This window comes from Triturus cristatus, chromosome 5_1, assembly GCF_964204655.1.
Source record: "Triturus cristatus chromosome 5_1, aTriCri1.1, whole genome shotgun sequence".
Classification (NCBI taxonomy): domain Eukaryota; kingdom Metazoa; phylum Chordata; class Amphibia; order Caudata; family Salamandridae; genus Triturus; species Triturus cristatus.
Window position 1 is genome coordinate 912,919,300 of NC_140587.1, and position 27,775 is coordinate 912,947,074.

General features: G+C 41.2%; 1 protein-coding gene across 1 annotated transcript in view; it reads left to right on the forward strand.

Annotated features, from left to right (window-relative positions):
• The window catches only part of CTDP1 (CTD phosphatase subunit 1), a 646,418-nt gene that overhangs the window by 72,402 nt on the left and 546,241 nt on the right, over window positions 1-27,775 (forward strand). The window contains exons 3-4 of the mRNA XM_085605940.1: window positions 12,037-12,130; window positions 13,746-13,874. Coding sequence (XP_085462066.1) covers window positions 12,037-12,130; window positions 13,746-13,874 — 223 coding nt within the window. The remainder of the gene's footprint in view (window positions 1-12,036; window positions 12,131-13,745; window positions 13,875-27,775) is intronic.

Here is a 27,775-nt window from a genome sequence, read left to right on the forward strand (position 1 = left end):
CGTTCAAAACCGTATGGCTTGCCTCCCCCATATTGTACAGTAGTATCAACAACTAACATATCTGACATAGCACACTTAGTCTCGCTACCGTGGACAACCCAGCCCCTTGCGAGGTGTCTGGGGATATAGGTTTCTGAGCCACCTTCACCTCTCATAAGAACTACACTTGTTCTGTAGAGCTGAACTTCTGCTGATGATGGACAGCAGTATTCAATGTCAATGCCATTATCACTGGTCATGGCTACACGGCTTTCAAATAACTGCAGTATGGATGCTTCAGCTTTTCTCCGTATTTCATGACCATACTTGAGTATTCTCAAAATTATTTAAAGACTTGTCAACCAGTGGCAGCTGGTGACATTTGAAAGTGGTGAGATGTAAAGGTTTGGTATGACTTTTTATGTAGTGAGCAACGCGAGCAAGCTTATTGGACAAATGTGGGGTCCAGGCTGGGTCTCCTCCAGAGAAAGCATTGAAAAAAGATTGGCAAGTCTTGCATTTTAAAGCAAATAAATTTAGTAATAAAGCAGTGGAAACGTATAGTCTTGAAATATTGAACACATTACAAACTACCCTATATCGTACTGCATTAATATGTTCAACAGTTATTTGCAAATTGTACAATGCGACAACTTCAGCCTTTTAAAGTGTGTGCTCGCCCAGTGTCTTGCACTGGGTGTGGAATCAACTTTGAAAGAAAATGCTCTAAATGCTCTAACCAGGCATCGGGAAGGACCCACAGCTGCTGACTGCAATCAATCATATAGAAATATGTGAAGACAGGTCTTTAATTGGGATGAAAAATGTGGGGGTTCTCTAAAAGAGAACATGTCAAATACATTTCTGTGAATCCCATAGTGTGCTACCCGACCAGTAGTTTGGTTTCTCACGGAGATGTAATTGCATACAGATATATAACACAACAACTGACCTACACCTAAAACCTGTCAGTATGATTGGCTTTGTCAATGGTTGTTAGCTGTTTAAGATAAATGAGCAACAACCAGGATTTGTTATAAATAATTAATCTTAAAAATGCTTCAGTTCTGAAATTTCAATGGTATTGAGGCCTGCGGAAGGAGTTTCGACCTTCAGTTATGTGCGCTTTGTTAGATATGTACGCCCTTTTTCTTAGCACTTCTTCAACCACCTCTTTCCTCATCAGCACCCTCTTTTCACTCTTCCCCGAATGAACTTCCTCACATCTCTCTCACTTCACCACTTCCAAACATACAATGCACTCCTATTCAAGCAATTTATCTCCTTTTGCTTTTGCCCTGTAAATGTTTTGCCATCTGTGCACCCTGTTTCACACACACTTTCACAGAATTGCAATTACCACTGGAATACATGACCATTGTCTGTGAGCGTTTCAGAGAGGCCAACTCACTGACTGGCATTTTGCATTGGCTTCAGCATCAGATCTCTCAATCAAAGCCCCTCATAAACACCTGGCACTGCTCACAGTATGCATGGAAAAGAAATAGCAAGATTAAGTAAAATGTGAAATAAGAGATTAACTAAATCTCAGACATGCATTTCCTTAACTTTTTTAAAACTCGTTCGTAAATCAATCCATGTTTTTGGCATTAATGTTAAGGACATGAAGCTAGGGCCAATTTTATTGTCATACAGCAGATCACAGTCCTCTGTAAGCACATCTCTCTCTCTCTCTTGCTTTGCGCTTGACTGATATTTGGGCCAACTTCACAAAGGAACAAGAACCCTGGCCTGCTCGTCTTTTGGATCAATTTTGTGGGGAACAAATACAGCAGCTTTACTTCTAACGGGGCCAGCGACGTGCAGTCAGAGCCTGGAATGTCACAGTGGTGGAGGTTAGCGTGGCGAGAGGGTCTCAGCACAATTTACATAACAGAAGATTAGCATTCTAACACCTGCCATTACCGAGAACAAGGCACCAAAACACATGTGCTTGCATCCACTCCTACGTATGACGAATAGGAAAGGGTGGGATCTATGTCTGTGAATGACTGGCAGCTGCTCTCACGCCCGAACCATGACGCTGAAACCATCACTGGCCTATAGTGGATACTGCCATAGACTACAATGGCAATAGAACAGTAAGCCCTGCGTTGTGCGTTCTAGTTCAGGAAGTTGATTTACTGCCTGACTCCCATCACTCGCTTCAGAGCGAGGTGGTGCTGAGAGCCTTGGACAGACAGCCCAGACTTAAATACATTGATTTGCTTAGAGATGCGATTGTATCTCTAAATACATCTATTTAATATTTGTACAGGAATGTGTAGTAATTTCAGGGGTTGTAACAAGGAAATGAGGATAGCCCTAAAGACCCTACTTCTCAAGGGCTAATTATATACTGAAAAACAAAAAAAGTCGGAGAAGCAGTTAAAGATACAGCTATTATTAATTCTATTAATTACATCAATTAATCATAGACACAGCTCGAACATTGCGAGATCTTTCTTTTATTGGATCTTTCCAAGTATTCATATTTTATCCAGATTGGAATAGAGTTGCTGCAAATTATAATACAGAGAACATACACATTTTACTATATACAGAAATTAAACATTACAAAACGCAATACAACACCAAATATGGTCCCTATAAGGAAGACTCCTATCTTCCACACATCTACTTGTAGGAGGCTGTGCATCAAATTTCTGCACAATCACTCTAAACAATAGTCTCTGGTGTAGGAAGCTGGCTCTATATATACTATACCAAAGTGAGGTATAGTGTGCACAGTCCAGTGGAACCCCAAAGGTAGGCAGAGGTCAAAGTTAGATAGAACTTACTCTCTATTTGTGGTAGTGTGGTCGAGCAGTAAGGCAGTATCAGAGGACAGTGTTAAGCATTTGTTGTACACACTCAGTCAGTAAATGAATTCACACACTCAAAGACTGAACTTCAGACCAATTGTTTTTGTATAAAAATATTCTTTTAGTTATTTTATTTTTTAGAACCAAGCAAGCCTGGCACAGGTAAGCAATAAATACTTTACAGTTGTAGTGCAGTTTGTATACAGTTTGGATTGCAATAGTAAATGTACTTAGATTTGACTTACAGTATTGTTTCCGAGAAATGCAATGATTTGTAAATACAGTACATAGACTTGAATAGGATTTTCAGTAAAATACCAGGTAAGTAACTTTTTGGATTACTTTTTTTACTCAGAGTAGTATGCCTGGATCAGGGGTCTCCAACCGGTCGATCGCGAGCTACTGGTAGCTCGCCAAGGCCCCGTAAGTAGCTCGCGCTGGTAGCGTCAAAATTTAGTAGCCTATTTACATCGTTGTAACATTTCGGCCTTTTTTTATGGCGACGTTACCCGCCCTCACCCAAACCAGCTGCTCAAATTGAATTTAGCTGGGAGGGGCGGGCCAAAAAGGATTGGTTGTTCCTCCATTAGTCTCTGCGCAGCCGCCACCTGCCTTTCAAACCCTGGAGGCGCGTTTTTCTTCCTGCGCGTCGAGTGCCGGTGCACAGCAGCAGGTATGGCAGAGCGGAGCGGCCGGTGCTGGAAAGCGTGCAGGTGGCGCAGGCAGTATTACACTGCTACTGGGCCCTGTGGCGCCTGCCTTGTTCAGCCTGCCACCAGGTCGACCGGAGCAACAGGTAAGCTTAATGAGCCCTGCGCAGGCCTGATCAGCTCCACACCCGTAGCGAGCCCCTACCCTGGCCTGTTATTTTTTGTTGCATATTTATATAGCCGAGCGCGAACTCGACCCGAAGGTATTGGAGCGCTTTACATAGCACCGTATTTACATTATACATCCAGGCACGGGGAGATTAAGTGATTTGCCCGTATCCTCTTTTCCTATTAATAGAGATTATTAAAACAACTACAGGGTTACAGCGGTTGTGAGAGCAAAGGGCAGGTCTGGGCTATTGTGTCCTTGGTGGCATGGAATCGAGATGTGGTCATCTAACTCGAACACCAACCAACATGGTTGGTTCAAAACATTCTACACACAAGTCCTGGCGCTGTTTGTCCTGGTGCTGGCGTTGTGACCTTTGGCAACAGATTCCTGCGAGTTCCACCAGCACCTGTCAAACTTACTCTGTAGTTATCTGAGAGCACATAGGAGCGCAGAGAAGAAAGTCAATGCTCTGGTGGCGCTACATTGAAAGAAGTGTTATAAATATTATACATAATACGTGAGATAGTAAAGCACGGCGGTGCCCTGGCCAGCTGCAGAAAGGGAGACGCAGACAAAACCTCGTAAATAGTAATCTGCCAATCCATCCCGCCTGTGCCCGAGGCCAGTCGTGTCTCTGATGCTGCCCACTGATGCTGCCCCCCACCCGCCCTCTGGTGCATCTGAAATGCGTTTCACTGTTGTGATCGCAGACAGGGGAGGGGGCTCTATTCCCCAGCAGGTTCCTGGAGGGGGGAACTGGGATGCTGTCGAAGCAGACCGGGCTAATTACCAACTGCATTGGAGGGGAACTCCTGCCCATCTGTCAGTCTCAGCAGAACCCCCAACCCACCCGCTCAGTCCCCTCCTGCTGCTCCCTCAGTCCTATCAACCACACATCAACTTGAGACGGCTGGGGTGCGGATGACTCTTTTTCGCATTTGTTTCCAGTTTTGTGAGGCTGGCCACACCCCGTGGGTACCAGAGTCCGGCTTCACAGATAACGAACACCTAGCGTCCTCCTGGCTGGACTGCGCTCGCTAAAATTTAGAGTTTTTTGTTTTTATTTTACTTAATTTAGGCAGCATTATTTTGTTATTTAATGTCATAGTTTGTCGCATTTGTAGGATGGTATGATTTGGGAGGAAAGGAGTGTGCGCTTATTGCTCATGTGAATTACGGGGGAAAACTGGGGATGATTACTTTTTCGTTTTCATGCAATGATTATGAAGTTGTTTCTTGAAGTGTTTGCGGTGCACGTAAATAATTTTCAAAGCTGTCTCTTAAATGTTTAAACTTCAGGTCACGGGGTTAGAATTACACCTGGTTTTTTGGCGTGTACGTGCTTTAAAATAACGCACGGTAGTGGTTTGAACAAGACGTTATGCTGGCAGCAGGGAATGGAAGTGCACTTGATGATGAGGTTGCCGGTTGCGGCTTTGTAAGTGATTTATGTGTTTATCCATTTGTTCAGAGATTAGGAGGCAAGAAAAGTGACTTATCTGCAAAAGAGTGATTTAGTATCTGGTTGAAAGCGGGACGCAGTAATAGCTGAGAAAACAGTTTTGGGGTTTCCTTTTAATTTAAGCACATGCGAGATTAAGCTGGAGGGATGGGATTAGTTTTTGCATTTTAGGATTGTTTAAGGATGATTGCATAAAGAAAAGAAGAATGTGTTAAAAGATTAAGGAAATGTTCTGATCTAGCAGTGCTACAGAAGGGCGCAGATGCGTGCCCCCTTGGATACTCCTTGCAGTCCAGGGCACATGAAACCATAAAAAAACAGATTAAAACGCTGCCTTGTAATATAGATCCTATTTATGATCTTTCTCGTGTTTGAATTGAGCTTCATGTTTGCACACTGCAATGAAACTGAAAACAGTTTTGTTTTCCGCTTCAAGAGCTTAACAATGTTCAATGCAAATCATTAAAATCATATACATACAATTCTTAATTTGCAGAGAAATACTTCAATTGCAATAAAGAGGATACGTGCTCAAATTACCAGGTTTACCTGAAATGTTATAAAACAGTGTTTCTTATGAGTGTCACTTTCTAAGGCTCACTTAAATAAAACATTAGGCATGCTTGCTGCCGTGTTGACATTCCGTCTCATGGCAGATAATTTGGTGATGCAATGCTTGTAAGAACGTCAAAAAGTGTCCATCACGTGGAGGGAAGTTGCATCATGATCCATTATGTACCAAGTGTTCTTGATGCTGGTGGGTGTTCTCTCTGCATCCATTATGTACCAAGTGTGTGTGCTGACAGGGTGTACAATGCACATCATGCAAAAAGTGCCCATTCTCTGCAGTGAGGGTAGCTGGCCAAGTGTGATAATGCACAAAACAGTTTTGAAGAGGGATACTTTATTTTAAATTAGGAAAGTTTTGAATCACAAATGTAATTTAAGTAGCACACTAATACAAAGGCTGGAAGAGCAACGTGTAAATGTGTCTTAATAAAAATAAATGTCCATCTTCCATTTCCAGAGATGCCAGTGGACACGTCACATGCAGCTCTCAACCAATCTTGGCTTTCTGCGCAATAGAACATTGCATTGTGGGCCTTGTGTATGTGCTTTTTGGATTGGAATTTTGGGCGCTAAATGTCGCCATGCAAAACTTTATCTAAAAGCCTGAACTGTCTGAAAGTGTTACAACCGATATTAAGTCACTTGGCTAGGCAGGATATTATTATATTCATGTCAGTACAAATATAAACCTCCTGCCCTCATCAATACACAAACTACACTTAGCGGTTGCGCAGCCAACTGTAGTTCAAACACTAGTGTAGTCTCCTTACAACTGGGCGTGGGGGGTCTCTTGGAAAAATGCGCGAGTTGCTGGGCCTTTAGTAGCTCACGATGAATTTGATTGACCAGAAGTAGCTCTCACTACAGAAAAGGTTGGAGACCCCTGGATACTGCTCTGGGACATTTCCTGAAAACAGCTAAGTAAAATCTTTTTTGTTAAACAGTATAATTTTAAAGAATTTATTTAGTTTTTCTAACTCCACACTTAGAAACGTTTCCAAGAAAAACTGTCAATGTTATCCTGTGGAGGAAAATAGTGTTATCGGTTTTGAGGTAAGTATTTGGTAGTGGGAGTTGAGGTTCTGGGGTAGACTCGGGGGTCCCCCAGGGTCAGTGATGCACTCTCGTTACACCCTCAGCGGCACTAGGGCGGCTGGGTGCAGAGTGTTGAGGCCCTATGTTATCCAATGGGTGCCTCTGGTTGGTGGCTGCTGACGAGCAGGCCACTTGGCTGTGGGAGCAAAGCTCCTGGACTTTAGCTTAGGGAAAATGGGGAAACAAGCCAGCACAAAAGGTGCACCCTCCGTGGTACTGGGGCGGCCGGGTGCTGTTTTGGCGTCGGGTGCCCTGTTGTTTTCAATGCGGATTTTCGGTTTTGGTTTTTAGCTGCATGCTTGGTCCAGGAAGACTTCCAGGAGGAACCAACAGCTGGGCAGGTAAGTTGGAGGGCTCAGGGACGTAGGGGCACCTCAGGTTCTTTTCTCTAGGGCGCATGGCGGCTGGATGCAGGGGTTTCTTTTGAGGTCGGATTTCACCTTACCGGGCCACTCGCGGTTGGGGGGGGGTTCTCCGTGCAGTGGCTGCAGGTAACGTCGGGGAGTCCTGGAGGGGTCAACCCACGGTGGACTCAGACTCTGGAGCGCTGGGGGACCTCGCTTGGACCCGTGGGCCATTCTAACTCGGGCCGTAGGCGACGGATGCAGTGGTAGTTCCAGGCGTCGGGTTTCTTTGTCCTCAGCAGGCTCAGTCTGTTTTCAGAGTTTCCTTTGAACAGGGCTTCTTTTTACAGGAGATCCGGTCTTTGTTGAAGGCAGTCAGTCCTCCCAGGGGTTCTGGAGGTCGCTGGCTGCAGGACAAGACGATTTTTGGCACAAGATCTCCGGAAACTGCAGACAGGCCGATAGAGCTAGGGCCAAGTCACTTGTTCTCTGCAGTCTCCTCTGCTGGGCGTCGTCTTTCGTCTTTTTTCTTATGTTGCGGTTATCTGCTTTCTTCGTTCAGGGCTGGCCCCTAGATACTGTATTTAGGGGGCGTTTTAGGAGTCTCGGGGTCAATAGCAGATGGGCTACTGACCTTAGGGTGACTCCACCCTTGGTGTGCTCACCCCACGTGGGGGAATGAGCACAATCCCTAATCCTGATTGTGGAGTGCCTGCCATCCGCAAGATGTTGGGCACTGAAGACAGGGCTTCACCTCACCTCCCCCACCTGAGGGGTGGAGTTGGCAGAGGTGGACACACCTTCTTGGGCTAGTTTTTCCCGCCGAATAGGAGTGGAGGCAGGAAGGGGGCCTGCTCCTGATAGCAGGGGAGGCTGGGGGGTTGCATTACAAAGGCTGTAAGGCCTTTGAAGCTCCCCTGCCACATATGGCTCTTCCTGGCCTGGGAGAGGTGTGAACACCTCCGCCCAGGAAAGGCTTTGTTTCTTGGCTCAGGGACGAAGGCTCCCACCCTAGGGGTCCAGAAACATGTCTCGTGGGGGCTGGTTGGTGTGTACCAGTCAGGGAACCCACCAGAGGCAGGTCGTTTTTTAGGGGGCATCTCTATGATGCCCTGTGTGTGCATTTTTCATTAAATCTCACACTGGCATCAGTGTGGGTTTAATGTGCTGAGAAATTTGATACCAAACTTCTCAGTGTTCAGTGTAGCCATTATGGTGCTGTGGAGTTCGTAATGACAAGCTCCCAGCACCATATATTCTTAATGGGAGCACTGCACTTACAATGTCTAAGAATGGACTTGGACACTCGATGGGTACGGGGCTCATGCACCTGTACCCTCACCACTGGCATAGGACACCCAGCTAGAAGGGTAACTGATCTATGCCAGGGCAGTGGGTTGTAGGCATGGCTCACAGGGATGTGTGCCATGTCGACTCTTCACTTTAATCTGCACCAAAACACGCAGCCTGCAAAGGCAGTGTGTGTGTAAAGGTACAGGGCCTCTAAGGGTGGCACAATACGTGCTGCAGCCCTTGGAGGTCTTCCCTGGTCACAGTGCCCTGGGTACCTGTGGTACCATTTACCAGGGGCTGACTTGTTGCCAGAGATGCCAATTGGTTTAGTTTTGGGGAGAGAACACCGGCCCTGGGAACCTGATTGGCAGGGACCCAGGGCACATCAAGTGAAAGTACATCCGTAGTCTGGCAAAAAGTGTGTGGGGGGTTACTGCAACAGAAACCCACTTTCCTACATGTGGGGTCCGTGTGTATTTGCTAATCAAAAAGTCATAAATCTTAACGCAACACAAAGTGTATTTAATGCATTTAATAGTCCAGGCCGTCCAGAGACTTCAATAATGTGGTGTTGACGCATTTGGCTTCTTCAGGACATAATGAAAGCAGTACAAAAATCTCAAACTTGGAGCATGCCAGACCAGAAAGGTGCAAAGTCCTCAGCCGCGGGTAGGGATCACAAATCCCGTTGGCTACCATGAGGCTGGTTTCCCGGGGAGCAAGTAGAAGGCAGAGCATGGAAATGCAGTCCACTGCTAGACTGTTTGGTAGCGCTGTCGGCGCACAGGTCTGAACCAAGCAGGCGAGGTGCAGCACCTCACCTTTGCATCATCCGAGCTCATGCCACATTAGAGCAAAGCGGGGGCACAGCCCCAGAGCCCTAATGTAGAAACAGTCCCTGCTTGTAACTGACCAAATACATGTTTATTATGAGCATCAGCTCTTCTATGACCTTTATTCAAGTTTCTGTCCACAGCAGGTTTATCAGATCTTTGGTAAGGAGCTCCGCATCGCTGTTGAGCAAGCTGCTCTGCTTGTCCTTTGATCTTTCTGCAGCTCATTGCACATTTGACTGTTACACTGCCATCTAAACTGGAAGAGTGGTGTGGGATATCCAGGAGTACACTAAACTGCATTAATTCAGCCCTCAGTGGCCGGAGTCAACAGATTTGCATGTGCTCTTCAGAAACATTCTACTGCTGATACCTGTATGGTGTTCCCCAAGATTCCCACTTTTCTCTGCTACTGATTGTTTGCTGCATGTGCACATTATCTCATTTGAGAGGCCAGGAAAAGGCCCACCTCCAGACATAGATGACACACAAATCTGCATTTGTTTGGAAAATGACTGGGTGCCTGCTACAGAACTTATCCATCATAGGATAAGGGAAATCTTCTCTGAGTAAACTATGCCAAACACAAATCCTTGTCCTGGGAGTACATTATGCCATCTCACGCTCTCTCTCTTTGGTTTTTATCCTTTTGTCTTGGGCCTGTCCCTTGCACTGCTCAGTACAAAACCAGTAGATTATTTTTAGGCCTTGCTTACTGGACTGCTCATGCTTTGTCTGTTGCGAGACATTTGCATTCAGAGGGCTTAGAGCCCTCCCTTTGACCTGGAGTGGCATTTCTTTCTGGACTGTTCTCATGGGGAGCAGGGTCAAGACTGATTTGCATTATGGTTGGGTCCTAACTGTAGTGAGCAAAAGAAGATGGATTAAACCCAGACCTGTGACTAGGGATGAAAATTTGATTTGTTCAGCATTCAACCCATAATCTGTTCTTTTTGCTTTCATCTCATTTTGCAGGCACATTTGTAATTAACGCTCTTACAAAATGATGCAATTGGCTGTTTAAAAAAAATATATATTTATTTTTATATATATATATATATATATATATATATATATCTCTATCCATATCCATACTGCGCAGCATCTGGGATACTGTACAGCATAGCTTAAAATCTTTTGACAAAGCCAGTAGATCACAAAGGCGAGATATATACTGCCTTTGGCAATGCTAGTTATGGGTGCCAATTTATAACTTTCTATGATTTACAGAAGTCTCCATTTCCTACAAACTAAGGTGTCCTCTCACGGGGTGCCAAAGCTGTTTCAAGGTGATTATTTATTGATTGATTGATATATATAAAGGCATGCCAAAGAGTCTTATAGTCTTGAAGCTTATAAAATTATACTGCCAAGATGTGCTTGAAGTTGTAAAAGTGTGACCATGCCAAAGCAGCTTTGAAAATACCCACTGCCTCCCAAGCGAATACCAAGATCCAATTGAAGACTATGGGGAAGTTTACGATGCCGCTCGGAAGGCTCCGACTGATGGTCGGATCCTTCCCAGCTGCATCGTAATGGGCAGGTCGGATTCCTTTTCGACTGCCTTATTTTGATGGAGGCGGTCTGAAATTAATCTGACCGGTCATTCTGGCTGGCTTCTGGCGAGCTCTGAGAGCCTGTCTGCCGGTCGGAATGCAGCATGTAATCTCAAGGGCGGGCCTTTCGGCCCTTGAGATTACGATGACTGTTTCCGACATGGTTTCCATGCCGGTCTGTCCAAAATGGAAACCATGTCAGAAAGAGTCTTTGGGGTCCCCCAGCAGGGTCTCCTTGGGTGCACGGCCTCCAGTTGGAGACCGAGGGGGCACTTATGGGCCCCCCCTGTTGATCCCTGCACCCTGTGGCAGGCACCATGAGATGCCTGCCACGGGGTGCAGGGAAGAATTGCACCTCCCTTTTCTCAATCTGAGCTTGTGTTACAGCCGGTTTACGCTATAACACGAGCTCTTATTAAGAAAAGCGGAATGTGACCGAACAGTGTTCGGTCACATCCTAATATGCTGGTCTGGACCGCCCACTGGGTGTTGGGCGGTCCCATAACCTATGCGTATCGGACGGAAGTGATTGTGCCCAATGAGGGCCTTAGTATTATGCACAAAGCCCAGAATACTAGTAGCAGGGTTGCCTTAAAAAGATAGTGCTGCCCTACATTCCTACTAGAAACCTTTGTTCAGGTTCCCTGCTGATTTGACTACACTCCTTATTACTGACAAAACATAGTGGCTGTTGTCTGTGAATGCTGGACCCCAAACTCAGAGTGGAGTCAAAGTAAGTTTGTGTCCAGAAACTCAATAAATCTGAACTTAAAAAAAAAAAAAAAAAATCAGTTGTCTGAAGTCTTGGGTTTTGAACCAGTTACCGAAGAATATCTTTGAATGGTGGTATTCACCTCATCCCGGTGAATTCTAGTAGTCTGTTGCTTACCTTTCTCACTGTTTTCTGTACAGTTCAGCGCTTCAAAGTTATTGCAAGATGACAACTGGTGCTTTACAGCGGAATCCATAAATAAACTGTAAATTGTTCTATACTGGCAAATGTATGTTCATTGGATAAGTAGCTTGATTAGGACTAGACAGCTTCGAACATGCGATAGTTATTTCAGTGAAATGGTTTTTTTTTTTTCTTTTTCTTAAAAAGGGTTTCTAAAGTAACAAACCCATGTTTTGAGACAATGTCGCCAAGTTGCAGTTTGATTCTTTTTCTAAGGCTTTTTAAAAGCTTATGCAAATATTTTGTGTTCAAATTTGTAGAGCTCATTTAAGAGCTAGTTTCTTTATATTTTTCCTGAATAGGTTGCAGAGCAAGAATGGAAAACAGCAGGTGCCGCGATCTACAGCCACGGTTTCCATGGTTCACAGTGTACCGGAACTGATGATTAGCTCTGAGGCAAGTTGTCTGGCTCAGCTGTTCATTATGCAGTCTTGTCCGTAGTCCACAGGGACCGCCATGGGTTGGACTGATGGAGCACATTCTGCACAGGGAAGGGGCAAACATGTTCATGCTCTGTCACTTTGTTTTTCAACTTGCCTTTATAAATGTTCCTTTCAGGGTTTCTCTGTTTCCATATTGTTGACACATGATTGTCTCCTATGTTGCCAATGTTCCTTGGGCTAAACAGTTAGGCTGGCAGAAGTGCCAAATGATTCGCTTGCAAAATACGTTCTTTCACGAATGACTCAATTTAGTGACCTACAAGTTGCAGCGAAGCTCGAGCTGTAAATTGGAAGAATAATCCGTACCAGTAAATATATGCTTTTTCTTGTTAAGTCTTCTATAGACGTGGGCGAGTCAACAAATGAGCTGGAAGGAGCCAGGCTAGAGATGAGCCAAGGGCCTCTCTGGGATATTCGAGCTTGTGCACGAGCTGAGCCCTGGCAACATTTGCTATGTAAATCCTACAACAAACCTCACGTAAAATATGATCAAGCCTCTTCAGAATTCAAAATGTGTATTTCTTTAACCTGTGGCACAGAGAAGTACAACTGGTTGTCTAAACTCGCATTTGGAAGTGCTTTCTTACGCGATAATAAACAAAAAAAGCATTTGGTGAAATAAAACATTTGCCTACGACTACACAATTTATGTGGGGAAGCCGCAATTTATCTAGGTTTTCTGTTTTAATTTTGTACAAATCAGCCAGTAAATTGGTATCTGTTTGTCTTTACTTATGTTAAAACCTTGTTTTTATTTTTCTATAGCGCTTACTACCCCTGATGAGGCTTACCTCTTAGTGCAGTTTTTAAATATAGCATGAACTCGACCAGAGTGCTTTTCAGGATCCCCAGTTACATTACATAAGGTTGCATAAATTGTTTATAGGCACGGGCAGATTCAAATATTTCCCAGATTCAAATATTTCCCAGATTCAAAGTTTGTTGAGCTGGCACTGAGACTCCAACCTAGTTTCCTAGTCTGCAGCTTTGACCATAAGGCCACACCCTGGATCCAGTAAAGGAGCGCAGCAGGCAGAAGCCACATGAAATCTCGGCTCGTTATGGTCGTGCAGTTCCAACAGGACCTCGAGTTGAGCCCGAGCAAGGCTTCAGTCTCAACTTGATCTAGCTTTCAGTGGCTCGCCCACCTCCGGTCTTCAAAAATCTTATGATCTTGTAAACCCCATCCAATAATAAAAACTATTTTTTATGCAAGAAAGGAACCTTGCTTGTGGTTTCTGGTATAGTTAAATATTATAAAGGTCTCCTTAACAATAATATATATGTATTATTTTTCTTTGTTGGATCTTATTTATTAATACCCAGAATTGGACTGTGATGTCCTGATTCAGGCCAGAAAAGAGCATGCACTGTTGCTGTGGTTCGTGAGTGCGGGAAGGGATAGGTAATTTAGGACTGGTCTTGGAACACTAATTCTTAAAAATAATGCAGTAAGATAGCGACTTTAAAAATGGGCCTGTGAATGTTCCTTTCAATTTGTTTTCTCTTGTTTGGGCTGTGTTAAAATGTCTTACTAATTCCATGCTTCTTTTCCAATCTTGTTAAAGCAAGCTGAATTACTAGGACGAGAAGACCAGCATCGGCTGCAGCGGGACAAGAAGCTAGTGTTGATGGTTGACTTGGACCAGACCCTAATCCATACGACAGAGCAGCACTGCCAGCAGATGTCCAACAAAGTATATTTCTCTTCATTACTATTAACTATTTAAGTGGCCTGATAAGTTAGTTGTTGTCAAATGCCAACTAGTAGTGCAGAGTATAAGGAACTTGGGCAATGAGAAAATGAAAAGAAGTGATGTAGAAGCACAGCTTGCATGACGTATTTAGAGAACTCCTCTTCAAACTGTACAGTACATTTTCCATTGGGGGTGCAAAAGGATATCCAGAGTTGGGCAGACGCTGCTGTGGTGAGACGATAAACTGAAATTTACGCTGCTATTTCACAAGTGATTTTGAAGTTCAATATCATTTTCCCATCCAGTATACCAGCCCAAATATGGTCTTAGCCTGAAAATTGCATGTTAATTCTGTATATATTTCTTGAAGGAAATGCTTTCAAACACCACAAATTAATGTTTGATGCTTGCAATATTCATCATTTTACGTATTGTGAGACTGACCTTGTCAATATGACTGAGTCATATTAGACAGTGATGGTGGGGGACTCTGCATGAAAGTTTGAGGACATGGCTTTGGATTTTTTGTTATGCCCGATTCTCATGGACGCAATGCAGACAAACGAGAAGATGATATTTGAAAACTAAAATGTTACCAATTAATTTAAGACAAAGGGATTGATGTGTTCAGCAGTAAATGTCTGTAAAACAGAAATTAAAAGTGGTGGAAACGAGATCTTGATACATCAACATAAGTCAATTTGAGGAAATGCTCCAGTAACTAGGTAGGTAAATTTGGACAAAACCTGTTCTTCTTTTGCCAGATGGTATTTAAATGGTACTGCCATAGACAGAACGTTTTTGCTTGTACACTGAATCTAAAAGTAGAAATTGTTTGTTTAGAATTGGTCTATCTACACTTTTAGTTGTGTTGCCTATGCTATAGAAATTGTCAATCGTGTCTGTGTGTCTTTCTATATAGCTGTAGGTCTGCCTTTTTATTTATTTTATTACTATTATGTTTGTGGAGAGGTTGTGTGGCAAGGGCCCTTGACTCCTGAGAGGTGTGGCTTCGTGAGAGTCGTGTTACCCCTCTCTCATTAATGGTAATAGCATACCATACTATGCACATCATTTTAGTGTGTATTTGTTTTAACAAAAGGCATATAGCTAAATCCATTATTCAAAGGGCAAAATTTGTACCGTAAGGTGAAATAAGAGGTTCATGAGTATTCGGTGAGATGTTTCCCTGTGTAAAGTAATTGTAATGTTTAATTTGTAAAGCGCTAAACTGTCTTTCACATGGCCGTTTTTAGGTCGAGCCTAGGTAGCGCGCATGCGCTGTATTCGAGACATGCTGTATTCACTCAATGGCTTTCATCTCGCACTCGCTTTTCATTGGTGCCTTAATGTCCCTTTTAATATTTTTTTTATTGGTGAAAGGTTGCTATATGTTCCTCCTTTCGATGTGTTTTTCACTTTCATGGCTACTTCCCCTGTTACATGTCCCCCTACCCTTAGGTTTATTTATGGTTCGTTTGGTGCACTCTTTTTGTTGTCTTTAGAGTGGTCCCCCGTAATTCGGTTGCAGTTCGGGCAGTAGTTCTGTTCAAAATCCCTATTGGAAATTACATGGTGACACCCCCCCCCCCTTTTCTTAGCCTAGCTTGACGAATCACCCCGAAACTTTCAAGACCGCAGCTGACATGAGTGCGCACTCATTTTGAAAGTTTCGTGAAGATTCGCCAAACGGCACCAACGTTTTTGGCAATACAAAAACGCTTTTCCTATGGAAATTAGGTCCTAACTAGAACTTCCTACTGGCAACCACCAGTAGGTTTTGTGTGTGTGTGTGTGTATAATTTTCATTTGTTGCTCCCACACACAGGGAGCAGCATTTTTTGCTGCCCCCTATTTGTGGGAGCAATGCTGGCTCCTGCTGGAGGTAGGGAGCTCGCGAAGGCATAGAGGCACGAGGAGGGGTGCTGCGTGGCCCCCTTGCCCCTCTTTGTTAGACATTTTCAGCGAAACTGGACTTTTCTTGGAAAAATGAGGTTCCATTCTGACCCAGATGCTCATTTCACAGAAATTAAACCACAACGGGAAGCACTTGCAAATACTAACATAGCGGGCACCCCAGTTGAATCTCTACTTCAGTAAAGCACAAACGGTCCCAACTTCTTGGGCTTCGCAAAACAAGTCTGTTCCCTCTCATATTCCATGTTGAAAAATGATATGAAATCCTTAATGGAGGTGCATGTGTTGATCTATTGGAGCAAAATTGCATCTGTAGTGACTGTGATGAGTGGTTTCTGTATTGGTTGCTGTGTGAGTAGCTCTATGGGTGGATGAGTGGCTGTGTGAATAGCTATGGGTGAGTGACTGGGTGTTTAAGTGGAAGTATGGTTGAGTGATTTGCGGTTTTACTGGGTTTATGGGTAAGTGACTTGGGGTGTGAGTGGCTGTTTTGCACAGTAAGTATTTTGTGAATGCCTGTATAGATGATTTAATGGGTGCATGAGTGATTGTATTGATGTGTGATTGGCTGTCTAAGTAGTTTTGTGGATGAGTGAATGGATGTTTGAGTGGCTGTATGGGTAAGTGAGTGTATATGTGACTGTGTGGTTGTGTGAGTGGCTGTGTGAATGGGTATGTGAGTGGGTTCATGAGTGGTTTTGTGTGCATGAGTGGTATTGTGTGCACGAGTGGCTGTGTAAGTGAATGGTTGTGAGTGGCTGTGTGTGTCAGTAGTTGTATGGGTCCAAGAATGGGTATGTGAGTAATTCTGAGGGTGTGTAAGTCGGTGTATGAGATGTTGTAGGGGGTGAGGGTAGGTGTGTGAGTGGTTCGGTGGATGATGTCATCAGTGATGTAATTTGAGAGGTCACTGATATCATGTGAGGTAATTGCGGGGCGTAAGTTATAGTTAGCTCAGTTAACACTAACTCCTGAATTTCAGTGGTTTTGTAAAAGTGAAGAGCATAACTCAAACATTCCTGTAACCCTTGGGTTTTTCCAGTGAATTTCAACATTTTTTTAATTCGATTTTCTAACTGTAACCTGTAACCTTTGAGAGTGAGTATGTGAGTGGCTGTGTAGGTAGGCGAGTAGGTGTGTGAGTGGCTGTATGGGTGTGTACATGGCTGTGTGAGTGGGTGTATGAGTGCCTGTGTGGATCTGTGAGTGGGTAAGTGAGTGTCTGAATTGGTCTGTAAGTGGGTGCATGAGGATCTGGGAGTGGATGAATGAGTGGGTGTGTGAGTTTCTGAGTGGGTCAGTCTCAGTGGGTGCGTGAGTCTCTTGAGTGGGTCTGTGAATGGGAACGTGTGTTGGTCTGTGAGAGCGTGCAAGAGTCTGAGTGGGTGCATGAGTGGGTGTGTCTCAGTGGGTCTGTGAGAAGGTGCATGAGTGGGTGTGCAAGTCTGAGTGGGTGTATGAGTGAATCTGTGAGCGGGTGCATGAATGTCTCAATGGGTCTGTAAGTTGCTGCATGAGTCTTTGAATGGGTCTGCGAGTGGGTGCGTTAATGCAAGTGTGTCCGTGAGTGGGTGTGTGAGTGTCTGAGACTCAGAGTGGGTGTATAAATATTTGTTTTTTATTTCCTCGCTGTTATTTGCGAATGTACACGTGCCGTTCGAAGTGTCGCGGCAAATTAGCTAATCTCATGTCGCGCAGAATTTTTTTTCTTTGGCGTTTTCTGTCTATACTGTATCCCAGAAACTCCCCTATATCCTACCCATAAGGTCAGGGTACATCCAACATGACCCCTTATCCCAGTGTCTGCCATTTCTGTGTGCCCTGTACCGACGAGTAAACTTGACCTGGAAAAAAACAGGTGTGTTCTGTTCATTCAGAAAGTGAATGAACAATACAGATGCTTTTAATATTGGTTTTATCTTGACACATTTGCTTTCTGTTCAAGGACAGAAATCAAATGTTAGTTTGTCCATTTTACTAATTGCTGCTTATCTTATCCTGGTGTTTACTTTTCTTTCCCTTGCTACAGTTAATGGGTTTTGTCAAGTGAGCTGTCTGACAATCATTCTGAAACACACTATTTTAAATGGCTTGTAAATGAATAGTAAAAAGTATTTCAAAATTTCAGGAATTACTAAAGCACTTTTTTAAATTTACTAAGTGTGATGCAAACAAAGATTTAAATAGGAGCAAACCAAATCCGAACACTTTACTTGGTGATGTGCAAATTATAGATATTTGCAGACATTGTACACTACATAGTTTTATCAGTAAAACAGCATGTCAGTGGGAAATATTGTGGCTATTTGAATGGAAAATCTGCTGATTGCAAATGAGTGTGTTACAACTTCTTGCTTTATGCATTTATTAATAGTGACAGCTTTTAACCGTGATGTGAGAAACATTCCTTCCCCCGCCCATATGACAATGCTGTTAATGAGCTAAGAGGCTAGTCAGGGGTCATGTGTATCCTGCATGTGGCTAGATTTATATTCTATATGAAGCAAAAGTTTAGTCTGTTAAATCAAACAAAAGTTTTTTGTACAGCAGACATGCTGAACTGACATATTTGAAGGTGCTCTTATGTGATTATGAAGAAAATGGTGGCTCAGTGTATTAAATTTGCCTGGGATCACATAAGTTGAAACTTGTTTACCGGTCAAGAGTATTACAAATGGGTCGTATAGATTGTTTTTTCACTAGACCTGCAGGTCTGGTAAACTTTTTATGATTTTTCGAGGCCTGAAAAAGATTTATGTATATCTAGAGAGGCAGATCCACTGCAGTGGATCCGTGGATCCACGCGTCAACAGCAGTGCCATGATTGGCTGCCACCACTTCAATCCGGATGCAGTGGCTACCACCTTGAGACTCTGCCTTGACCGAGCCCAAAGAAAAAAGGCATAAAATACCCACAAAGTGGCAGGGTAAGAATCCTCTGACCCTCTAGGCCTGATGGTGGGGTCCCACAGGGACCTCGCCTTGGGCCAGAAATGGTTGAGATATATATATTTATTTTGCCACGAATTCGCGGAGGATATGCGTTTAAAATAAAAAGTGTGGTCTCCCATGCTAGTTGGTTTTTTTTTTTTTTGCCCCCATGGGGAACATGTATGTATGTATGTATATATATATATTCAATAAAAAAACCAAAGGTTTCACACATGTTATAGTTAGCTGGACATTTCACTCGTAAAAAACCATTGAAATTCCCCCGTTATAGTTAGTTCAGCTAACTATAACTCGCGCGCCCGCAATGCACTGCTGATGACGTCACATATTACATCACTCATGACATGGTCAGTGACATCACTCATGACATCACTGATGACATCTCAAATGACATCACTGATGACATCATTCAGAGAATGTGTGTTTTTCAGAAAATTACATATGTTTTATATATGTATATCTCAAGGTCAATGGAAGAATAAATGGGTATATAAGTGTCTAAATGGATGAATTGTTTTTGAAAAATTGATTGTATAACTGACTGATTAAGTGTATCTTAGTGAATACATGGCTTAGTGAGTAATGTTTAAATATGTAAATATCTGTATCAGTCTCTCACTTTGTGTATAAGTGGCTGCATGGGTTGGTGAGTAGCTACATGGGTGTCTATATAGGTTATTAGTTGGTTTTTTGAGTATCAGTGTCTGATGTCTGTATGGTTCGGTGGGGGGTATTACGTAGTGCATAGGTGCATGAATGAGTGACTCACTCTTTGTATGTGTTGAAGACAGCATGTGTGCAGGACTCTATGGGTGAATGAGTGTGCATGGGTGTGTTAGTGAGTGAATGACTGTCTCAATAGTGTCTCTATGAGTAACTACATATGTTTTAAACTAGTATATGTGACAATTGGTGTATATAAGCGAGTATATGTGAGAGTGAGAGATTGAAAGAGTTCCTGTATGAATAAGTATGTGTTTCTATAAGTGATTGTTTAAAAGACTAAGTATGTGTAAGTTTCTGTAGAAGTAAGTGTGGCGGTGTGTGTATAACTGTATATGCAAGTAAATGTATGTTTGATTCTTTATTAGCATGAGTGACTATGTGTGTGAGTACCTCTATGGATGAGTGGCATTGTGTAACAGGATGTATACGTGTATGAGTACATATGATGAGTGAGTACATGTATGAGTGACTGTACAGGACTGTTGGTGAATGAGTGGATGTGTATTTGAATCTTAGAATTACTGAATAGGTTGTTGTAACTGGTATTGGTATGTCCATTGTTTTTAAAATTTTATTTTCTATTTTTGAATGTGTGTATCAAAGGTTATATTAGGGTGAGAGGAGGTCTGCCACTCTATCACAAGGATGATGTCATCAGTGATGTCATCAGTGATGTCATTTGAGATGTCATCAGTGATGTCATGAGTGATGTCACTGACCATGTCATGAGTGATGTAATATGTGACGTCATCAGCAGTGCATTGCGGGCGCGCGAGTTATAGTTAGCTGAACTAACTATAACGGGGGAATTTTGGTTTTTTACGAGTGAAATGTCCAGCTAACTATAACATGTGTGAAACCTTTGGTTTTTTTATTGAATTTCTAAGGTTTTTTAAATGCTAATTCCTAACTATAACGTGTGTGAAACCCATGGTTTTTTCAGTGAATTTGCAAGGTTTTTTAAATGCTAATTCCTAACTATAACGTGTGTGAAACCCATGTTTTTTTCAGTGAATTTGCAAGGTTTTTTAAATGCTAATTTTTTTATTTTCTTCTATTTTTTAAACATATATTTTTTTTAATTTTCTATCCTTTTTTTAAGACTGGTTAAATTTTTAAAATTCTATAATATGTTTTTTTAAAAATATTTTATAAAATAAACAGGTAAAATTTATTAGCAATACATTTTTTCCTTTTTTTAAAAATTTTTTTTTAGTACGCGTACCGTAAGCTTACGGTAAGCGTACTGTTTACGCAATGTCCGTAATTTATCTACGCTGTTTGCGTATAGTTACGCAATTTGCGTAGCCGCGCGTACTCCGCGTACTCCGCGTGGGACGTGTACGCTACACGCGCACGTTACGCGGAAGTGTCGGGTAGTGACTGTTGTGCGCATGCGCGCAAGCGCGTGTCTTTTTTACGCGCATGCGTACTTTTGCCGTAAGCGCACCGTAAGCGTACCGTAAGCGTACGGTAGGTCATGTGATCATGAAACACAACTTTTGATTGGTTGAAACTACTTTCAGTTCTAGAACTCTACTACACCACACCCATTCCCCTCATTTCTGCTTGTGATCCCTTAGGAGAAGGAGCTGGGTTGTCTTTGTGATACGATGGCAGAACAGCAGAGCCCTTCTGAGAGTGAGGCTAGCACTAGCAGCACTACCTTGAGGCAGGGAGCGAGGAAACAAAAGACCTCTTATGTATGGGATTATTTTACTTTTCCTGAAGGCCAGCAAAAGGTAAATGCACCCTTAGTGACTTGCAAGCTGTGTCAGCGTGTACTTTCAAGAGGTAATCCTGACAGGAAGTATTCCTTTGGGAATCATACCATGATGAGGCACCTCAAGGATGTACACAAAAGGACACATGCTCGACTTACTGGAGGTAACCCTTCAGTAAGTCAACCAAGCACATCCACAGCAGCTCAGCCTGGACCATCATCTGCAGGGCTGAGTCCTTCTTCTGCAGGTCAGGTGAGCCCTTCATCTGTGGGGGGAGCATCTCCTTTTGCTGGCCCTCTGGAAATTAACCCTCGATTTCTGAGGGTTGATATTCGATGCGCCTCTTGTCATGATCTAATTTGTCATAGGGAGACCAGTGTTTCCCTAGTGAACCTCAAAATAGATCAGCACACTTGTCGCAGAGACTAATTTTCCCAATCTTTCTTTCCTCTGTCCCTGCATGAACACAACGGCTCTTTTAAGAGCCAACCTTATCTTTCATCATACATGTTTTTAAAAACTTTTTTTTTTTTTTTTTTTTTACCGTACGCGTACGGTGCGCGTATTTTTTTTTTTTTGTTTTTTAAAAAAACACTAAAAATCAATTATCACATTACAAGGTCTTTGAGAGACTACAATTATTATTATTGACTTACCATACCCACTCAAAAAAATATTTATTCATTTGTTTTTTTTAAAAATTGCTTTAAAAATGGTTCTAGTTTTCGAAAATTTTCTATATCAATCTGAAAAAAAAGAAAAAAGTATTAATATTTTTAAAACATTTTATAATACAGTACACATATTTACATATTTATCAAAAAATATTTTTGCCTTATTTTTGCTGTTTTCAGAATATATTACATTTCACTATAAATTGTGAAAGCAATTGCATTCATCATTTTACAGCGGGCAAAAAAAAATAACAATCTCAAAGATTGTATTAAAAAAGCCCAGAATCTCTTTTTACTTATACTTAACATTATAGAAATGCATAATATTCTAAAAAAATATCATCTAATATCAATACTTATTTCTTTAAAATACCGTCTCATATGTTTGTTTCAGAAGTATAATCACAATATTATATCTCAAATAACTCCACATTACATCTGGTTCCATTTCCTTTAGGCCAAATAGTAATTTTAAAATTCTTTTTTGATTAAATTTCCAATGGTAATCCAATAAAATTCTAAAGTTTTATTTGTACAGATCTCACCGATTCTCTGTAACATATTGGTTCCCTAAATATTTATTAATAATTTAAGTCCACAATAGAATTGTTTACCTTTCCACATGGCCAAATAGTAATTTAAAAAATCTTTTTTGAAAAAATTTCCAATGGCACTCCAATAACATTCCAAAATTTAAATTGAGCAGATGTTACCGATTTTCTCTAAATTTTGGGTTTTCGAAAGTTTCATTAAAAATTAAAAAAGTCCACATTACGATTGGTTATCTTTCCATTAGGCCAAATGATAATTTAAAAAATCTTTATTTTTGAAAATTCCAATGGTAATCCAATAAAATGGTAAAATTTTTTTGTCCAGATCTTGCCAAGTCTCTCTAAAATTTAGGTTTCAGGAAGATTAGATAGGAATTTGCTAAATCAAAAGGCAAACGTTGCTTAAAAACCAATTGGGAATCATTACACAGTGTCCAGCCTTTTTCACATTTAAGATAAACTGTGTAATGTCCAGAAGTAACAGTAGGTCCTTCATGGAAAATTATTGCAACAGTTACAAAAGTTTTTCCTGAAATTGATAATTGCTGTCCTGTAAACTTCTTTATTAAAGTATCCAATTTTGAACCATCAGCTCTACATCGTTGCATCATTAAAATTACATACTGTCCGTATTCCTTTAAAATTAATGTTGAAAACATGTCAGATTTACACTCACCGCATTGCATGCTATGATTAGCATCTTTAACTAATTTAGCAAAAGTGACTGTTTTAGTCTCTGGCAATGTCAAAAAAATAAACCTTTCATTATCAACATTAGAGCCACATATATTATAACAGTTTTCACAACTATGTTCCCATTTATAAGAGAGACCAAATAAATTATCAATTGCAACTTCTTCTTCTTCCAGTACCTGAAGAAAAAACATCAAAAATTCGTGTGCATCTTGCTGTTCATTTTGAGAAAACTGTGTTCGTCCTGAACATACATCTAAAAGTTTTCTAATTTCAGTAGCACTTTCTATTTGAGTTTTATCATTACTCAGCTTTTGAAAAAGGAGACTCAGCTCTGAACAGAATCTTTTTCCCTGATTTACTATTATCTGCTCTTGCAAACTTTCCAGATAAAATGCAACATTCAGCACTACATTTGCGTAGCAGTTGACACCAGAGCTATTTTCAAAATGACATCCTACAACCTGTTCTTCTTTTTCCTTACTCTTTTTGCTTGCAATTACATCACTCCTCTTTTTTTTCCTCCTCTGTACATCTTCATCACAGATATTCTCATTTCTCCTTTTACGAGAAACTACACGTTTCTCCAACACAGGATACTGACCTAAATGAGGAGCATAGCTTCTTCTTAATCTATTATACTCCTTTACACAATTTGTATCAGCACTAACTTTTGAGTCATCAAAGTCAATCATGAATAAACCTGATAATGTTTTCACTCGTGACAAAGCAACATATGCCATACCTTCTTTGAACACAGTTGAACCAATGTTCACCAATGCACAATCTACAGTCAATCCTTGAGACTTGTGAATAGTTACAGCATATGCTAGCGAAAACGGAAACTGCTTCCTACGTACATATAAGTCTTTCACAAGCATGAAACGAACTGTACAACGACAAATGTCTTTAACTTCTTCTATCTGATCAAATTTTATTTTTAAACATTCAATTCCATCTTTTTTCTGATAATTAATAAAACCCACAACTCTTCCCATAGCTCCATTAACTAAACCTTTTTCAACATCCAAATTTCTCCTTAAAAATACTCTACAGTTCATGCAAACATATAGATTTTTTTCTAATCCAGCTGTTTTGGAAATGTTCTTCTCTAGTGAATCCAATTTATTTTTCAGTGTGCCTGTTACTGTGACAGTAATTCTTCCATCCTCAATTTTGTCCACTGCTTCTAATTTCCTGATCTCTTCCTTTTCCAATTTCAAAAGCTCCTCATTGAATATTGAGCATTCACGTAGAGTTGGCATTAAGCAGATGATACTTTTGTTTTCTGCAATGTTCTTGTATATCTTCTCTGCAACTATTTCTTCCTTTGGAAATAAATTATGTAGCAGCCGACTCTGTAATGCTTTTTTGCCAACTTCTGTGAGTAGTCCAATTCTGATATCTTTCAGAATACTTCCATATTCTTCATCGCTTGCTTGCCTCATATTAGTAGTAAGTTCCTTGTACTCAAAGAAGGACCAAATATTTGTATTTCCGATGCTTCCCAATGACTTCTTCGTGTCTTCATGTGTGACAGTATTAAACACTGGTTGTCCTTTAACTGGAGTAAGTTGCAAAAGATCTCCAAAAACTATGACGTGTTTTCCACCAAATAACATGTCATAGTCTGTCTTCAGGATTTGCTGCATTCTTAAATGCACAAAGGCAAGCATTAAGTTTGAAACCATGCTCACCTCATCAATAATGAGAACTTGCATCTTCTTCAAGACTCTTGAAACTTCCAAGGATGCTTCTCCAGTTAGCTTGTTGTATTGTATTTTGTTCTCATGCTCCACTGGTAACATTAGCAAACGATGTAAAGTGATTCCTTTTATGTTATATGCTGCTAACCCAGTTGGAGCAGTAACCACACAAGACAAAGTAGAATCCGTTTTTTGCTGTAGGTAGCTTCTGATGACTTTAATTAGGAAACTTTTTCCAGTTCCAGCTTGTCCGCTTACATACATCCTGATTGGATGAAATGATGTGCATGAGCACTCTTTTTTTTCATGTAGAAATCCGTGATCAATTTTGTTTCTGATCTCTTCATAAATTTGTTGCTGCTCTTCGTTCAGTTGTCTTTCCAAATTTTGTAAGTCTATAAATTCTTCTTGAGCTTGATTTATAGCCGTTTCCACTTCATTCATGGCTATTGATGCTTCATTTTCAACGATTGGTTGTCCTAGGGGATCTTGACTGAGTGTTTCTGAACTTTGGCTGTCCTGAGAACTGTCTCTAGCTATTTCTGCTGCAATTGTAGTTTCCTGTTCAATTTCTTCATTTAACATTTGCAGATAACTTGAGAATGTACTGCATTGTATGCTGTCTTTGCAAGCATTAAAAGAATCTTCATAGCTTTGAAATTCTCCCAGTAGTTCATCCTCTGTACGCCATGGTTTAAACAACTGTAAAAGAGCCAAGTAGTAAAATTCCTTCTTGTCAGTAGTGTCGCAACTCAGCTTCCGGTGATTTATCAAACTTCCTTTTGTTTGCTTCACCAAACATCCTTCCTCACCAATGACTTTATATTTTCCATTGTTGATGTCTTCTGCGGCTTTCCGTGAATAAATGTAGTTCTGCAGCACTTCATAGAGACACATGTTCTCCAGATGATGACTTCTCTTGGGATAATATGTGTCCAACATGTTTGATTTCAAAATATCTGTACTTTCTGGGTCATTCTCGGCCAAATATTCAATTTCTCCAACAGATTTCAGTACCCGATTTCTCATTGCTGCAAGGCCTAAACTTGCCCAAATTATTCTTCTTGACTTCGAGTAGAGACTTGCAGAAGATAACCTATCTGAACATTCGTAGGATCCAATTTCTCGATGCGATAACATCTTCAAACTGAAACTGTACAGCTTCTTACTGACAGTCTTCTCGTGAGAAATCTCTTCCCACATTTCCTTCAATTCTGTTTTTTCTGATTTCGTAATGTAAGACGTTACATATCGAGCAACAGCAATGGAATTGTCAGCTACATACTGTATATCCATGTTAGCGTTCCACATGGATAAAATGACTGGGTTGTAGTCATTTATATTTTTTGATTCTTCTTTTCTTTTTAGGTTGTAGGTATTCTTAGGTGATTTTCTTGTGATAGTATGTCTCCCAGCTGACATAAAACTGTTTACTCTTCCATTTGAAAGAACAGGTCTAGGAAATCCAAATCGACATTTAGTGTAGTATTTATCTTTGCTCTTGTATTTCCGTCGACAGTATTTTCCACACCGATGACTTTGGAAACGTAAAACTTGCTCCTTTAACTTTTTCTCTTCTGTGCTTTTTGGTATAGCACATGTTGCATATTCTTCAATGTAAGATAACACTGCTTCATCAGTATCTGTTCCAAACTTTGGGGCATCCTTGATCCACAACAGCATATGAATATGAGGAGCACCTCTTGCCCGGTACTCTTTTCTCCAAAAGAAATCTACTACTTCTCCAAGAGGTGGATTTTTTTTATTGCAGATTAAGGACATCATAGCCTCAAATCTATGATTGAAATATCTGCAAACATTAACCGGATCCAATGAGCACAGTTCTCCTGCTGTCTTGTATTCGATGTTTTTAATGTTTGAATTTGCCTCTCGTAGAAAATCCAGTAAATCATCCCAAGCGTACTCGGCACAGCTTAGTGTAACGAACCATGTTGGTGTTCCTAAATTCCGTAACATGCATTTTAATTCACCATGGCGTCGGTACCAATATTCATTTGTCCCACGCTGACACGCCATCAGATTGATCAGTTGTGTTTCCAAATGATCATCTCGGTGCTGCACTTTCTCCATAAAATCCTTAGCAGACACATTTTGTAAATGTACTCCACTTTTTAAAATGTGATTTACTGCATAAGACAGTGCAGACAAGTCGCTTTCAAATAAAAGATGGAACAAATAAGGAATACTTTGTCGAAATCTGGGATCTTCAGCATATAGTCTTGTAGTCCGATACTCAGAAGCTGGAATCTGGTCCGGACGTTCATCGTATCGTCCTCCTTTTCCTTTAGGAAACAGCTGGGGAAAACATCGAGCTTCCAAGCTCTCCTCCCATACACTCACGGGAGTTCCTTTTGCTTTCTTCATCTGAAAGAGATCAATATTGTCTCCCATAACTTCTTTTGAATGAAGAGGATGTATGCTAAAATGTTCATAAATTTCTTCTTCCTTTGACTTGTCCACTTTTTCAATTTGTCCAGTTGGTGTTTCTGTGTCTTCTTGTAAATCTTCTTCTTCTTCTTCTTCTATATAAATTGATTCATACCATTTGTTATTCCTTTTCAAATACAAATTTGCTCTTTGTACTTTCCGCACATCTACCAGCTCCTGCCAAATCTTCTTATTCTTTGTAGGTACACCATTAACCAGAATAATTAATGGTTCAGTTTCCAAAGTATCTGCATCAATAGTTTCCATATTTTTTTTCAAATCCAAGGGCAAATACACCACTCTACCTTTTAAACCTCTCAGTAAATCGGAAGGAGGTAATTTACCAGTTTTGGGCTCCATACGTACTATGGTCTGGAACGGATGAACACATTGAATGAGTATAGACTCGTATGTCTTTAATTCAGAAAGTTCAGCAGGAATAGCATCCAATTCTAAATTATTATGTACAGCTCTGGTCGGCATTCTATTTTCCTCTAACTTGTTGTAACA